This window comes from Marmota marmota, unplaced genomic scaffold (assembly GCF_001458135.2).
Source record: "Marmota marmota marmota unplaced genomic scaffold, marMar, whole genome shotgun sequence".
Taxonomy (NCBI): Eukaryota; Metazoa; Chordata; class Mammalia; order Rodentia; family Sciuridae; genus Marmota; species Marmota marmota.
Window position 1 is genome coordinate 8,858,056 of NW_026000229.1, and position 16,909 is coordinate 8,874,964.

The window sequence follows — 16,909 nt, forward strand, 5'->3', positions numbered from 1 at the left end:
TAACCTTTTGAGTAACAACACATCAAAACTTGTACTTCATAGCCAGCTGAAAAGCTTGTATGTACATGCAGACAGATACTAATTATAAACAGAGTAAAAAATCTGAGACCAATTATGTAAGTCTAGAGGCACCTACATGTGAGTGCACTAAGAATCAGTTTGGTAGGGCTGGGGTGTAGCTCAGTGGTAGAGCCCTCCTAGCAAGCATGAGGCCCAACACCCCCTACTACCACCACCAAAAAAAAAAAAGGAAGAAAGGGAGGAAGGGAGGGAGCAAGATTCCAGGCAGGAAGTATCAGTTTGGATAGTTAAGGTTGCTTTGGAGTGTACTTCCAAAAAGGTAGGAGGTTATATATCTGATGGTCTTGTTCCATGTTTGCTTCTATAAAATTCTCAGAATTTCAGCTTATCATCTGAAGTCAGAAATACTCCTTTCAATGCATGTGGACCCAAGATAAAGCCAATGTACATCAGAAAAAAAATCTGAAAACAAGTTGTATTTTCATCATACATCCTTAATGGCATGGGGTATCACAATGGATAACCAAAAGGACTGCTTGGCTTGAAGAGATGTTTTTTGTAATACTAATACTTAAAAGTCAGAAAGAACAATTTGCTTTGAAATGAATTATACCCACAGTCATGAAGTGCCCCAAATTTCCAGTTTCGATTATCTAAGGAGGTCAGCTCATAATTACTGTATTTTAAGTTGTGGTTTACATGATAAGTTGTATCCACCCTACTACCAAATACTTAAATTCAAGTTATAAGAACTTACAGAAAATGCCATTTTGCACAGACTTCTTTTTTAATATTTAGTTAGTTAGTTGTAGTTGGACACAATATTTTTATTTATTTATTTTTTATGTGGTGCTAAGGATCGAACCCAGGGCCTCACACATGCTAGGCGAGTGCTCTACTGCTGAGCCACAACCCCAACCTTGCACAGACTTCTTGAGGAAACAAAAGTTAAGGACAAGTGCCAATCTCTTTTACACTTAACTGCATGTACAAGAAAACCAAGACTTCAATTTAAGGAGGGAGCAAGCCCCTATGTGCTGCTGCAGGCATGCTTTATCTACAGCCTCTGTAGCAGATGGCTGACAGGCATCAGGCACCTGGGATACTAGCACCCAGGTAGCACTACATCACAGAACAGCAAGGGAGATATCAGAGGTCTCAAACTCAGGGGCTTTTCTACTGGTTTCAGATTCATTACCTAGATCTATAATGTCTCCAGCACCACCAGGATACCCAAATGGAAATTTTCTTCATCACTAATGGTGACTTCCTATACTACAGAAAATACATGGCAAAGTACCAATAAAAGACTTAACCAGTGCTATGGCTTGGATATGGTTTGAATGAGTCCCCCAAGAGATCATGTGTTGAAATTTAATCCCCACCACAAGGCATCGAGAGGGTGGACATTTAATCTGACTGCTCTTTAAAGGTGTGTTTTGGGAAGTGATTAGGATTAGATAAATTCATGAGGGCAGAGCCCCCCTAGGATTGAATCCTTTACAAGAAGAGGAAGAGAGGCTAAACAGTGTGTGCTCCCTGGGTCTTGCTATGTGATGCCCTGTGCCATTTCAGGATTCTGACAGCAAGAGGACCATCATCAGATGTGGTCTTAGACCCCCAGAACCGTTAACTAACTAAAGTAATATAAAATGGACTTAATAAGACCAGAGGATGAACCTGAGTATTTTCTTTACTTTGAAACATATCCTCAAAGCCTAGGACAGACAAAATCATCAAAAAATTCTTCAGTGGCCACTAGGGGAGAGAAGTAAAAGAGAACAGTAGCTTAGGTTCACTCCTTTGAGCCCAAAGTGCCCTTCAGATAAAGAATTATATGTCTACCATTAGCTGATAAGCCAGGATCTATTTGCTCAGAATTGCTAAAAAAAAAAAAAAGAAAAAAAGCAGCCGTAATTTACTAAATCTGTGATTTCAACCTCCCTTAAAAGACATAATTCATTCAAATCTATGAATGTTAATCCAGAGAGAAAAGAAATATAATGTGTATTACCTACAGAATTTAAGTTTTATTAAACTTCTGTTAAAAGAATGAAATTTTGCTTCCAACATCTGTCCGTTTAAACAATAGTGTATGCTACATAATACTTAGTAACTAAAAGTTATCCAAGGCAAAAAGCACCAAAAATACTCCTTGACAGGTAAGGCAAAAAGAAGCATCTGATGATGTTTTTGTTTTGTTTTTACAATACGTTTGTTTTATTTATTCATTTTTATGTGGTGCTGAGGACCAAACCCAGAGCCTTGCACGCGCTAGGCAAGTGGTCTACTGCTGAGCCACAACCCCAGCGCCGCCCCCCTCCCCCTGCAGCTGATGGTTTAATATTATTATATGACATCAAGTCAATAGATCAAAGGTAGGAAAAACAATATCATCTTGATAGACTCAAAAAGCATTTGCTAAAATTTAATATGTAATATTGAAAAAGTATTAGCAAATAAACTATTATTGAAAGAACATCTCCCTTACATAGTAAAGAATATACAATCAACAGCTAGAGTTGTACTTAATGTTTAATACTACTTCCTGAAGCCGGGTGCGATAGCACACACCTAAAATCCCAGAGACTTGGGAGGCTGAGGCAGGAGAATCCCAAGTTTAAGGTCAGCTTCAACAACTTAGCAAGACCCTGTCTCAAAAATAAAAAGGGCTGGGGATGTAGCTCAGTGGTAGAGCACCCCTGGGCTCAATACCCAGGATATATATCTTATATATATAACCTCAAAGCCTAGGACAGACAAAATCATCAAAAAATTCTTAAGGTCAGCTTCAACAACTTAAGTTTACTTATGTTCTTTATCTCAAAAGAACTATCTATATATATCTTTTGAGATAAAGAACATAAGTCAAAGGTTACCAACCTTAATTTTTTTTTATACTAGGGATTGAACCCTGGGTGTTTTACCACTGAGCCACACCTCTAGCCCTTTTTATTCTCTACTTTGATACAGGGTCTCACTAAATTGCTTTGGGCTTTGCTAAGTTGTTGAGGCTGGTCTTGAACTTTCAATCCTCTTGCCTCAGGCTCCAGAGTCTCTAGTTGTTCCCCATTCCAGCCTTAAATATTTTAAAAATATCTATATGTGATATATACTCAACTATATTAAAACATATAGCTATGCAGATTACTCTATACACATAGTATCTAAATACTTTAAGAATTAAAGCAAAAAAAGTAGATGATTCTCAGAAGAAGTACAGATTCTAACAATGTTCATTCTCATTAGGAATCAAAGAAATGCAAATTAAAGGAATATGCTCATTTCTACTTCAAATTAGAATCTAGTTGGTAAATTTAAATTATATCACCGTCTTGGAGAGGATCTGGATAAGTGAATATTCAATACACAGCTAGTGCAGTAGAAACAGGGACAACCTATCTGGAGGGCAAATTTACAAGATAAATGTTCATACTTCTAGGATTTCTATTTCAAGAACCCTCTAAATTTAATGAAAATCAGAACATTTTTAATAGTGAACAACTGGAGATTAGTTAAATCATGGTGTATTCAAAGAGTAATATGCTACACAGTTATTATGAATGTTTTTAAAGACTACATGATAATTTGATATAATGTCCCCTGATTTAATGCTATATGACAAAATAGCAGAATATTACAATCTTATTTTTATGAATTATGTATATGGCAGACACTGTTAATTGCCATAAGTCAATCCAAAGGAGAGACTGGAAAAACCAAACACTAGTCTTTGCAGTCTATGACAGACACATTGCAGACATCTAGGGGTTGCTGGAGGGAGAGAACCTTATAGGAGATGCTGACCTTTCTCAAATGGAAATATAATAGAGCTGCCACTGCCATTTTACAACTGTGAGGAACAGGCCGAGAGAGAGACATTGAGCTTGACACTGCTGAGCTGCTAAACCAATGCTGGAAATGGCCTATTTTTAAATTATTTATTTATTTATTTATAGTACTAGGAATTGAACCCAGAGGTGCTCTACCTGTGAGTTACATCTCCTGCCCCTTTAATTTTTCATTTTGAGAACAGGACCTCACTAAGTTGCTAAGGCTGACCTCAACCTTAGGATCCTCCAGCCTCAGCTTCCTGAGTAGCTGGTATTACAGGCATGTGCCACCATATCTGGCTTTGATTTCTTATTAAGTGAAAAAAAGAACTGTGTGTGTGTGTGGGGGGGGTCATTATAGCTGAGTTTTTTATTACATTCATCTGAACACAGTCCTAATGTATGCCTAGTCAAAATTCTAAAATGTTAATAATGGTTACTTTTGAGGAGTCACATTACAGTTGGTTTTTACTGTGCACTTTATACTTCACTAAATTTTTTAATAATCTGGGCACAGTCATACACCTGAAATCCCAGCAGCTTGGGATACTGAGGCAAGAGAATTGCAAGTTCAAAGCCAGCCTCAGCAATTTAACAAAACCCCATCACAAAATAAAATATAAAAAAGCACTGGGTATGTGGCTCTGGGTTCAATTCCTAGTACAAAAAAAAATTTAAATAATAATATGTAATTAGAAAATATTAAAAGTCAAATATCAAACAAAGAACATGGGTGACTTTTAAAACACTGAAACATTCATCCAGTCCTAAACTGAGAGTCAGAAGACCAATGGGCAGCTGGTTCCCTGAGAGCTAGTCTTAACCTTGGCTATTGGCTTACATCTAATTCAGTTTCCTCATATGTAAAATTTAGACAGGGGTTCTTGAACGTTTTGGAATGTGTGCCCCAGAACCCTTTGGTAGTCTGGTGAGACAGTGAATCTTTCTCAGAACAATGCTTTTAATCAGATAAAAGGCAAAGAAAAACAACCAATTATAGTAAATTAGTTTATCACAATATTAAAACACTAATTTGTGAACTGATAGGATATGCTTCTTTATTAATATATTCAATAAAAGGATTTAAAAGTAGAACTAACAACCATCTTAATTTTGAGGTTTGATGAGTATAAATGACATCTGAGATATCTCAAACAACTATAACGTGATATGAAATTACCTGTGATAGCCATTGATGGGAAGGTCTAACACTACTATGCTCTGTAAACTACTTTCATAAATAGAAGGAAATGATAAATTTCAATTAGAGGTCAGTGAAAATCCCTGCAAGTTCATGGATACCTTGAACTCTATGGGGACCATCTGGAGGTCTGTGCACCCCACGGTAAGACCCCTCCATTAGATGCACCTGAAGACTTCTTCCTCTTTCAATTCTCAAGGTCTACACATTCGTTAAAAATTAGTATCTTTCACATAAATTTCAATATTATTTACTCAGTGAATGTTAACAGATTGATTTTTATAGTTATAAAAGAAAATAATCTTTTATAGTTATGAAAGAAAATAATCCATGTGATTCATTTGCATGTTTCTTTGATGAGGTTCGTTCTTTATGTTTAATACAGCTAGAAGGCAAATAAATAGGAATTATATTTTAAAATATTAAACAGGGAAAAACTAAAAAGACATATTCAGTGAAGCATTCAACTATATACACCTTTTAAAACATCTAAGGAACAAGCCAACACATGCTGTATGCCGTCTCTTCCCGGTTTGTGCTTGGGGGACTGAGAAAGGTTGCACAGCTCCACTTGACATATGGTGACAAATCCACCAAAGCCTTTCACTTTTCGAGATATCCTCTTGCTACTGAGGCTTCTGCCTTTATAGCCCTAGTTTCATGTTTGGCTCACAATGCAAACCCTTCTTCAACATGTGTGTTCTTCCCAGCACCCATTTTCTACAGAGAGAAGCCCCGTATACCCCACCATTCACACACTGGAGATGAGAAAAGACTGATCATTAGCTTAAAAATAGTTGGCTACACAGCCCACTTTATCTTGCCTTTATTGTTGTGCCAAACAACAGACAATCCATGCGTCTTACGATCTTCAACCAGTTCTTGCTATCAACGAGTGAAAAGCCTTCCTGCAACAAAGTAATTAGGCAAAATTAGCAACAGAAGCAAAAAGGGACATGAGGAACAATTACGGTATAGCTGTTTCCTATTAAAAAGTTGTGTACCAATTTGCAGTTCCACCAGCAATGTATGAGTGTACCTTTTTCCCCACATCATCACCAACATTTACTGGTGCTTGTAGTCTTGATAATTGCCATTCTGACTGGAGTGAGATGAAATCTTAGAGCAGTTTTGATTTGCCTAATTGCTAGAGATGTTGAACATTTTTTCATATATTTGTTGATTGATTGTATATTTTCTTCTGTGAAGTGGCTGTTCAGTTCCTTAGTCCATTTATTGATTGGGTCATTTGTTTCTTTGGTGTCAAGTTTTTTGAGTTCTTTGTATATCCTGGAGATAAGTGCTCTATCTGAGGTGCAGGTGGTAAAGATTTTCTACCATTCTGTAGGCTCTCTCTTCACATTACTGATTGCTTCCTTTGCTGAGAAGAAGTTTTTTAGTTTGAATCCATCCCATTTATTGATTCTTGATTTCACTTCTTGTGCTTTAGATCCTAAGCCAACATGGTGAAGATTTGGGCCTACTTTTTCTTCTATTAGATGCAGGGTCTCTGGTCTAGTGCCCNTATATATATATATATATATATATATGAATGTCACTCAGATTTAAAGAATGAAATTATGGCATTTGCCAGTAAATGGATGGAACTGGAGATTATCATATTAGATGAAATAAGTCAATCCCAAAAAAACCAAAGGCCAAATGTTTTCTCTGATATGTGGATGCTAATTCACAATAGGGGTCAGGGGGACTAGGGAAGAATACTTACTTTAGATTAGGTAGAGGGGAATGAAAGGAGGGGAGAGAGTATGGGCAGAGGAAGGATTCTAGGATGAATCAGACATTATGAATCAGACATATATAACTATATGACTGGTGGAATTCTATCTCATGTACAATCAAAAGAATGAAAAATTATACTCCATTTATATATGATGTATCAAAAGTGCATTCTACGGTCATGTATAACTAATTAGAACAGAAAAAGAATTTTAAAGATCTCTCTCTCTCTCTCTCTCTCTCTCCCTCTCTCTCTCTCTCTCTCACACACACACACACACACACAAGTTGTATATCTTTTTGTTTTTTAACTTCCATAGAGTAGAAATGACCCAATAGCACCCATCACTGAGGTGACCTCAACACACAGGCCCTGTGTCCTGCTGCTCTTCTTCATGATCAACATCAGCAGTCAACATTTTTCTTTCTCTGTCTTAATCTTTGCATACTGAGAATTAAGAAAATCCCCCAACAGTAAATGTCCATAATCACATTTGCAATAAAATGCATTTATGTGCCGCTAGGATTTGCCAAAATGTGATTTTTTCTATTCGCAAGAAACGTGTTTCATTATACTAATTTATGAACTTATTTGGCACATCCCTCACAACATAGTGACATTTCTCTTCACAAGAATCTTATTTTCAGATTATTATGAATGGAAAATTTGAAGTGGCTTGTTTCTGGATACTGACTGTTCAGTTCTTCATTTCCATCTGTGAGGTGAGGGGAGGCACTAACAAAAATGGCAGAGAGGGCAGTTGGTCTGCTCCTTAAGGTGAAAAGATGCCTCTCAGCGTCACCAGTTGCTGTGTGTGCGTGGAGGACCGACCTAGCTCGCAATAAACACTTCTTTGCTGCTTACATCAATCTTGGTCTCTGGTGGTCTTTTGGGGGTCCTGAATTTGAGCATAACATATGGAGACTCGTCCACGATCCCCCTTATAAGCCTACCCAGATACCCCGATCGAGAGGTGATGAAAACCTGGCCAGTATACAAGTCTGTAAGGTAGAAGCTTTAAAAGAGCAATTATATCAAGCTGGTGTTCTAAAGTTGTATGAAGCACCCATCCTCAGATGACAACATGTTTTTCCCCAACCAGACTTCAAATGGAACTGACTTCTAAAAGGAAACTCACGTCCCCCACGTCGTCCCCCATGTCGTCGAGCCCCTCACATTCAATGCCCCCTCTCAGCTCTGAAGTAGCCAGAACAAGCCGTCGCCCCTTCTCCTTACAGCAATAAGGAGTTCTTAAAATTAGAGGGAGGAATGAAGTCAGAAATAGACAGTGTAGATAGGTAAATTGAGTCAGGTTGGATCTAGGAGGCCAATTTTGAGTGAGTCTGGGAAGCTGAAGACTGTTCCCTGAGGGTTACTGTTTATTAAGATGTAGAGCCTGCCCAAATAGGCCCCCAACTTAGGGAACTATGATTGGTTCCCAAGTTTCCAGACAAAGGGGGGAATGAGAAACCAGCCTCTACCTCACAGCAAAGCCTGTCCAAGGAAGGGGGTATGACCCTTGCCCTTGGAAAGACCCACAGAGCACTCCTAGGCACATACCCACCCTGCTGAGCTGTTTATCAACAAATAACAGGAGAGATCTGCGGAGCCAGGTGTCCCTGACTCAGTCAGGCTAGGTGAGGACCCATAGCAACCCCCTAGCAACCACCAATCAGCATGAGACAGGGAAAATACCTGGGATGCCAGATGAACCCCCCCCCAGTAGTTTATGGTGGTTGATAACATGTTGGGAAACCACATAGTTCAGCATATACTCCCCTCGTGGCCTAAACCAATCAGTTCAAATGAATCCCCCTCTTGTACTAACCAATCACCCTTACCAACTTGTTCCCGCCAGTGAATGTGCTAATCATGTTTTAGAGTTGTTTTATGTTTTTCCCACAGTGTGTGATGATTTGTTAAGAGATGCTATGATGTATGTGAAGTCCCTGCCTTCCCCAAAGAGTGTATAAAACTACTACAAACCCTGGGCTCAGGGCCTCTTAGAGTCACCAGTTGCCGTGTGCACACAGAGTACCGAGCTAGCTCACAATAAACACTTCTTTGCTGCTTAAAAAAAAAAAAAAAGGTGAGAAGATGAGCTTTTTTCTGCAGCTTTTTAATAAACTAGAACAGTCTATCTAATGATTATGACAACTCTGAAACTCTAATTATGTGGTCAGTCCTTGGTGAAGCAGCCTACGAGAGAATGTATTTTAGCATATAGTAAAATTAATCCAGAGGCCATTTAATGGACAGTTATGCAAAAAAATTGCAAGCAAACTGCCTTTTTCCCCTGAAATGTGAGTCCACTACAGCCAGGGAGGGCTACTGGAATAATTCAAGAAATTTTTAACTCTTGGAAAATAAAAGAAAATGTTCCTTATCCATTTGAGTCTTCCCCAAATCCCTCTTTCTAAATCTAAGTATGATGAAAGTTGGACCTTGAATAGAAATTTACTTCCAGGAAAACAGTTTGGGCTAATTCTTCATTTTCGTTTTTTAAAAAAGAAGTCAATTCTAAAAGGCAAATTTTAATAAGACTTTTAGCATCAATAGTAAGTATTCTTTATTTTTTTAAAAAACAGAAAAAGAAGCTAGGCAAGGCATCTGCAATTTCTTCTTAAATGCTCTCAGTAAGAAATTTATTTTTATATTACCCAAATATAAATAACTATAGTTTCAAATGGCAGTATATGGGGAAACTTACACACATTACTAGAGGATCATTACAAATTGATACAGGACAATTTTTGGTAATATCAAAATTACAAAAACACTAACCTCTGTCCTAGCAACCCCAGTGCTGGGCATTGATTCATTTTACAGATCAACCTGCACACATGTGAAATGATAAATGGATAAGGTTAAGCATTTCTTAACTTACAAAAAAAAAAAACTGAAAACAACTCAGTGCACATCTAGGTGGAATTGTTAAATTAATTATGGTACTATGTACAATGGAATACAATACAATTATAAAAAGTAATGAAAGCTCTGTATCAGTGCTCTCCACATACGTAAAATTTTATAGAATCACTTTAAGAAACAAAAGGAAATTGGCTGAATTTTAATATTTTATTTTACCTAATCTATTAAAAATGTTTATTTTACCTTATATTAAAACATTAGTAAGACTACAAAAAAAAACTTAAATCTTTAAAATTGAGGTGTATATTTTAGATCATATCTCAGTTTGAACACTGTATTACTGAGGGTTAAAGTGAAATGTAGTCCTAGCCCTAACAAAACAGTAAAATCAGTAAAGTCAGGTTTGAAATGAAGTTTCTACATTGCTTCTATTTTAAGTCTAAATTAAAAAGAAATAAAATTTAAAATTCCTTTTTTTAGTTGTATCATCAATCCCCGAAGTGAGCACATATCAATTGCTCAGTAGCTGGTTACATATGGTTTGTAGTGACCTTCTTGGACAGTGTAGCTCTTATAAACCAGTCTCAAAACTCCTTTTGTATAAGAAAAGGAGGAAACAGAATGTATATTCTTATTTGCTTGCATTTGCGTAGAGAAACAGGAAGGACTGATACATAAGAAACTAAAAGGTGTCTGTAGGGAATGAGAAGGAACAGTGTGGATGGGGCAGGGGTGGGAGTAAGTTTCCACTGTATGCCTTATACCGCTCTGATTTTTACACTGTCTCTTATGTATAGGAGAACATTTGTGCAAACAAGATTACCAATATGGCATGAGCATAAGGAAGAGGTAGACACAGAACCTAAAAAAATGATCAGTTTACGGAACTCTACTATCTTTACAACTGTTCTGTAAATCTAAAACTACTCTAAAATTGAAAGTTTATGAAAAGAGAAATGCTTAGCTCTTAGCCCTGCCCTCACCTTGTCCCCTCCTATCTCTAGTCTAATGGGACTTCTCCTCTTGCTGCTCCACAGATCTGAGAACTCTACAGCTCCCTCCATGCTTGCTGCTGACTCTGCAAATGGCATTGAGCACCATCAGTCCCTGAAGTGACGGATCTGGTACCATGCTTGACTCCTTTTCTTACTCCTCTCTCAATACCAATCAATCTCTAAGTCTTAGCAATCCTAGCCCCTAACAGCTTTTCCATCTTGCCATTCTCCCCATTGACACTGTCACTGCCCACATCAGGCTGCCCATTATTTCTCCCCAGAATTACCACAATACTCTAAATGGTCCCCTTCCTCCAGGCCCAATTCTTTCCACAATCTGTCTATACTACTGCCGTAGTTACAAAAAACAAAAACTTGCTGCAGTCACTTCTTTTGAATGTGCCATCCCTTTTCCCCTACACACCCCCACTGCAAGAAACATCTGCAGGATAAAGTCCAAATACCTCGGTGCATATAAATCTCTAATACTTGGCTTCTGTCTCTCATGCATGAGTATTTCCTTCAACTCTTGTGTAAACCCTGTTACCACCTCTTTTAAAGCTTGTCTGGTGAGAGCAGGTCACTCATCAGACCGCCTTTCAGTGTGCTTCTCACAGTAAGGTGACCTGCTCTGAGTTCCACAGCATGCAAGGCCCACTGTTAAGACACTGTCATTGAGCTCTGACAATAGCTGGCTGCTGTGCAAGGGCTAAAAACAAAACAAAAACAAAACCACAGAATTTGCCCAACGGGATGAGGACGTGTCAAATCAGCTTCTCTAACCGATGCTTGGGATAATACTCCCAACTAGATCAGAATCACTGACGTTAAGAGGCTACTGACAACTGATGAGAATCAGTCATGATCCTTGGAATAGATGAAGTAGAAAAATGACTGAACTAAATTTTTTTTTTTTTTTTTTTTTTTGTATCTGGGATTAAACTCGGGGACACTCAACCATTGAGCCACATCCCCAGCCCTATTTTGTATTTTATTTAGAGACAGGGTCTCACTGAGTTGCTAAGCACCTCGCCATTGCTAAGGCTGGCTGTGATCTCTTGATCCTTCTGTCTCAGCCTCCTGAGTGGCTGGGATTACAGGCATGCGCCACCATGCCTGGCTACTAAAATTAATTAAATTAATTAATTACAATTAATTAATTAATTAATTGAGATTAATTAATTAAAATGCAAAAAAGAGATCCGCCTTGCTGACCTGCGCAAGAGCCAGGGTCCAGGGTAAGCTTGGGTTCACTTCACCCCTACCCCCACCAGCACTGGGAGCTCAGGTCTAATCCACTTTAATCTTGAGACAATGCAGTCATCCCCATAGCCTTCCCCATGCAGTAGCCTCTACCTTGGGACAACAGACAGGGCCTAGAAACAGCTGCATCTTGGAGCAGGCATCCCAAAGTCAGTAAAAGGCCCACCTTTCAGCCCCATCTCTGAGAGACGTTGCATCCATCTTGGGCACCTCCACTGCTCTCTCAAGTTACCTCTTGCTATTGCCGCTACCACCTAGAGTTGCAGTAGCATCCATCCTGGGACACTGGCAGATCTGGAAGCCCAACACCAAGGTGAGATACAGATAATCTACACAGATACAACAAGATTATAGGGTAGAAACTGTAATACTTCAGATCCACACTACAAGTAAGGAAATCACATAGAAAACATGAAAATACAAGGGAGGAAAGTACCCCAAAGAAACCAAGATACTGCAATAACAGAATCCAATGATAGTACAGTTGATCAAATGTCAGAGAAGGACTTCAGAATGTTCATAATTAAAATGATCTGTGCATTAAAGAATGACCTAAATGAGCAAATACAGGCAAAAATTCATCACTCTAACAAAGAGATAAGAGAGCAAATATATGCAATCATTGATGACACCAATAAACAGATAAGGGAGCAAATACAGGTAGCAAAAGTTACTTCAAGAAAGAGAGAGAGATTCTGAAAAAAAATCAGAAATGCTTGAAATGAAGGAAACAATAAACCAAACAAAAAACTCAAGAGAAAGCATCACCAACAGACTAGAAGATCACTTGGAAAACAGAACATCAGATAATGAAGACAAATTATACAATCTGGAAAATAAAACTGACCACACCGTGAAGATGGTAAGGAACCATGAGCAGAATATCCAAGGATTATGGGATAGCATCAAAAGACCAAATCTAAGAGCTATAGGGATAGAGGAAGGCACAGAGTTTCAAACCAAAGGAATGCACAATCTCTTCAATGAGATAATATCAGAAAATTTCCCAAACATGAAGAATGAATTGCAAAATCAAATAAAAGATGCTTACAGGACACTAAATCTACAAAATTACAACAGATTTATACCAAGGCATATTATAATGAAAATGCCTAGCATATAGAATCTTGAAAGCCACAAGAGAGAGGAATCAGATCACATATAGGGGGAAACCAATTTGTATCTCAGCAGATTTTTCAATCCAGACCCTAAAGCCAAGAGATGCCAACCAAGAATCTTATATCCAGCAAAATTAAGCTTTAGATTTGATGATGAAATAAAAACCTTCTATGATAAACAAAAATTAAGAGAATTTACAACTAGAAAGCCTGCATTATAGAACATCTTTAGCAAAATATTCCATAAAGAGAAACTGAAAAACAGCAATGAAAATCAGCAAAGGGGGGTATTACACTAAAGGAAAAACTAATCAAAGGAGAAATCACGTCAAGTTAAATACCAAAAATAAACAAAAATGAATGGGAATACAAATCATTTCTCAATAATAACCCTAAATGTTAATGGCCTAAAGTCACCAATCAAAAGGCATCAACTGGCAGATTGGATTAAAAAATGCCTCAAAAAGACTTATATCATAGGAAAAGACATCCACAGACTGCAGGTGAAAGGTTGGGAAAAATCATACTGCTCACATGGACTGCAGAAGCAAGTAGGGGTTTCCATCCTCATATCAAATAAAGTAAACTTCAAGCCAAAGTTAATCAAAAGGGACAAAGAAGGATATTTCATACTGCTTAAGGGAACCATTCATCAAAAAAACATAACAATAATAAATATATATGCCCCAAACAATGGAGCATCTACATTCATCAAACAAACTCTTCTCAAGTTCAAGAGTCAAATAGACCACAACACAATAATTCCAGGTGATTTTAACACACCTTTCACCAATGGATAGATCTTCCAAACAAAAGCTGAACAAAGAAACTATAGAACTCAATAATACAATCAATAACTTATACTTAACCTACATATATAGAATATTTCATCCTTCAACGAGCGAATACACTTTCTTCTCGGCAGCACATGGATCCTTCTCTAAAATAGGCCATATATTATGCCACAACGCAACTATTAGCAAATATAAAAAAGTAGAGATATTACCCTGCATTCTATCAGGTCATAATGGAATGAAATTAGAAATCAATGATAAAATAAAAAATAAAAGCTACTCCAACACCTGGAGACTAAATAATATGCAACTGAATGAACAATGAGTTGCAAAAGATATCAAGGAGGAGATTAAAAAAATTCTTAGAGGTGAATGAGAACACAGATACAACATGCCAAATGGAGTTCATTCCTTAACAGAAGAAAAAGCCAACAAATAAATGACTTAACATTATATATCAAAGCCCTAGAAAAAGAAGAACAAATCAACACCATATGCAGTAGAAGACAGGAAACAATTAAAATCAGAGCTGGAATCAGTGAAATTGAAATGAAAGAAACAATTGAAAAAATTGACAAAACAAAAAGTTGATTCTTTGAAAAAACAAAAATTGACAGACCCTTAGCCATGCTAATGAAGAGAGAGAGAGAGAGAGAGAGAGAGAGAGAGAGAGAGAGAGAAAACTCAGATATATATATACTAACATGATGAAAAGGATATATCACAACAGACACTACAGAAATACAGAAGATAATTAGAAATTATTTTGAAAACTTGTACTCCAATAAAATAGAAAATATAAAAGGCATCGACAAATTTCTAGAGTCATATGATTTGTCCAGATTGAATCAGGATAATATACACAATTTAAACAGATCAGTTTCAAGCGATGAAATAGAAGATACCATCAGAAGCCTACCAACCAAGAAAAGCCCAGGACCGGATGGATACATAGGCCAAGTTCTACAAGACCATCAAGAAGAACTAATACCAACACTCTTCAATTTATTTCAGGAAACAGAAAAAGAGGGAGCACTTCCAAACTCATTCTATGAAGCCAATATCACCCTGACTCTAAAACCAGGCAAAGACACATCAAAGAAAGAAAACTTAAGGCCAATATCTCTAATGAACAAAGATGCAAAAATTCTGAATGAAATTCTGGCAAATCGAATAAAAAAATATCAAAAAAATAGTACACCACGATCAAGTGGGGTTCATCCCAGGGATGCAAGGTTGGTTCAATATACAGAAACCAATAAGTCTAATTCATCACATCAATAGACTTAAAGAAAAGAACTATATGATCATCTCAATAGATGCAGAAAAAATATTTGACAAAATACAGCACCCCTTCATGTTCAAAATACTAGAAAAACTAGGGATAACAGGAACATATATCAACATCGTAAAAGCTTTCTATGCTAAGCCCCAATTTAAAGGGATATAGATTTTTTAAAAGGGATATAGTAGGTAAAGAAGAACTCAAATTAGCCCTATTTGCTGACAATATGATTCTATACCTAGAAGTCCCAAAAAATTCCACCAGAAAACTTCTAGAACTAGTAAATGAATTGAGCAAAGTAGCAAGATACAAAATCAACACCCATAAATCAAAGGCATTCTGTATATCAGTGACAAATCCTCTGAAAGGGAAATGAGGAAAACTACCTCATTTACAATAGCCTTAAAAAAAATACTTGGGAATCAACTTAATGAAAGAGGTGGAAGACCTCTACAACGAAAACTACAGAATGCTAAAGAATGAAATTAAAGAGACCTTAGAAGATGGAAAGATCTACCTTGGATAGGCAGAATTAATAGTCAAAAATAAGCATACTACCAAAAGCACTACACAGATTTAATGCAATTTTCATCAAAATCCTAATGACATTCCTCATAGAAATAGAAAAAGTAGTCATAAAATTCATTTGGAAAATTAAGAGACCCAGAATAGCTAAAGCAATCCTTAGCAGAAAGAGTGAAGCAGGTAGCATCACTATACCAAACCTTAAACTACACTACAGAGCAACAGTAACAAAACAATATGCTATTGGCACCAAAATAGACTTGTAGACCAATAGTTCAAAATAGAGGACACAGACACTAACCCACATAATTACCGTTATCTTATATTAGACAAAGGTGCCAAAAACGTACATTGGAGAAAAGACAGCCTCTTCAACAAATAGTGCTGGGAAAACTGAAAATCCATATGCAACAAAATCAAATTAAATCCTTATCTATCACCATGCACAAAACTCAACTCAACGTGGATCAAGGACCTAGGAATTAAGCCAGAGACACTGCGTCTATTGGAAGAAAAAGTAGGCCCAAATCTCTATCATGTTGGATTAGGCCCCAACTTCCTGAATAAGACTCCTATAGCGCAAGAATTAATAACAAGAATTAATAAATGGGATGGATTCAAATTAAAAAGCTTCTTTTCAGCAAAAGAAACAATCAGTGAGGTGAATAGAGTGCCTATAATTTGGGAACAAATTTTTACCACACACATGTCAGATACAGCACTAATCTCTAGGATATATAAAGAACTCAAAAATCTTAACACCAAAAAAACAAATAACCCAATCAATAAATGAGCCAAGAAACTGAACAGACACTTCTCAGGAGAAGATATACAATTAATCAACAAATATATGAAAAAATGTTCAACATCTCTAGCAATTAGAGAAATGAAAATCAAAACAACTCTAAGATTTCATCTAAATCCAGTCAGAATGGCAGCTATTAAGAATATAAACAAGAGAGATCCAACATGGCGGCCGGCGAGGAAGCAGCACTTTCAGTATCTCCACATTAACCGGATCAGAAAGACCCATTAAAACAGCTACATTCTACCTACTGAGGAACTTCTAGCAAAATTACGCTGAAAGGAGACCTGCCGGGAATTAGTAAGTTTATTAGAGGTGACAGTTTGTCCCAGACAAGTGAATCTTGGCCGGCCACGCGGGCACAGAGGTCCAATCCCGCGGCCACCGCCCGCCCGGCTCTGCAAGCGGCCCCTGGCGGCCCAGCGCGGTGCGGCGCGGCAAGAAGGGTCCCACCTGG

General features: G+C 37.4%; 1 protein-coding gene across 1 annotated transcript in view; it reads right to left on the reverse strand.

Annotated features, from left to right (window-relative positions):
* Rec114 (REC114 meiotic recombination protein) overlaps window positions 1–16,909 on the reverse strand; it is a 108,761-nt gene that overhangs the window by 11,617 nt on the left and 80,235 nt on the right. Inside the window, exon 3 of the mRNA XM_015480449.2 lies at window positions 5,880–5,963. Within this exon, the coding sequence (XP_015335935.1) occupies window positions 5,880–5,963 (84 nt within the window). The remainder of the gene's footprint in view (window positions 1–5,879; window positions 5,964–16,909) is intronic.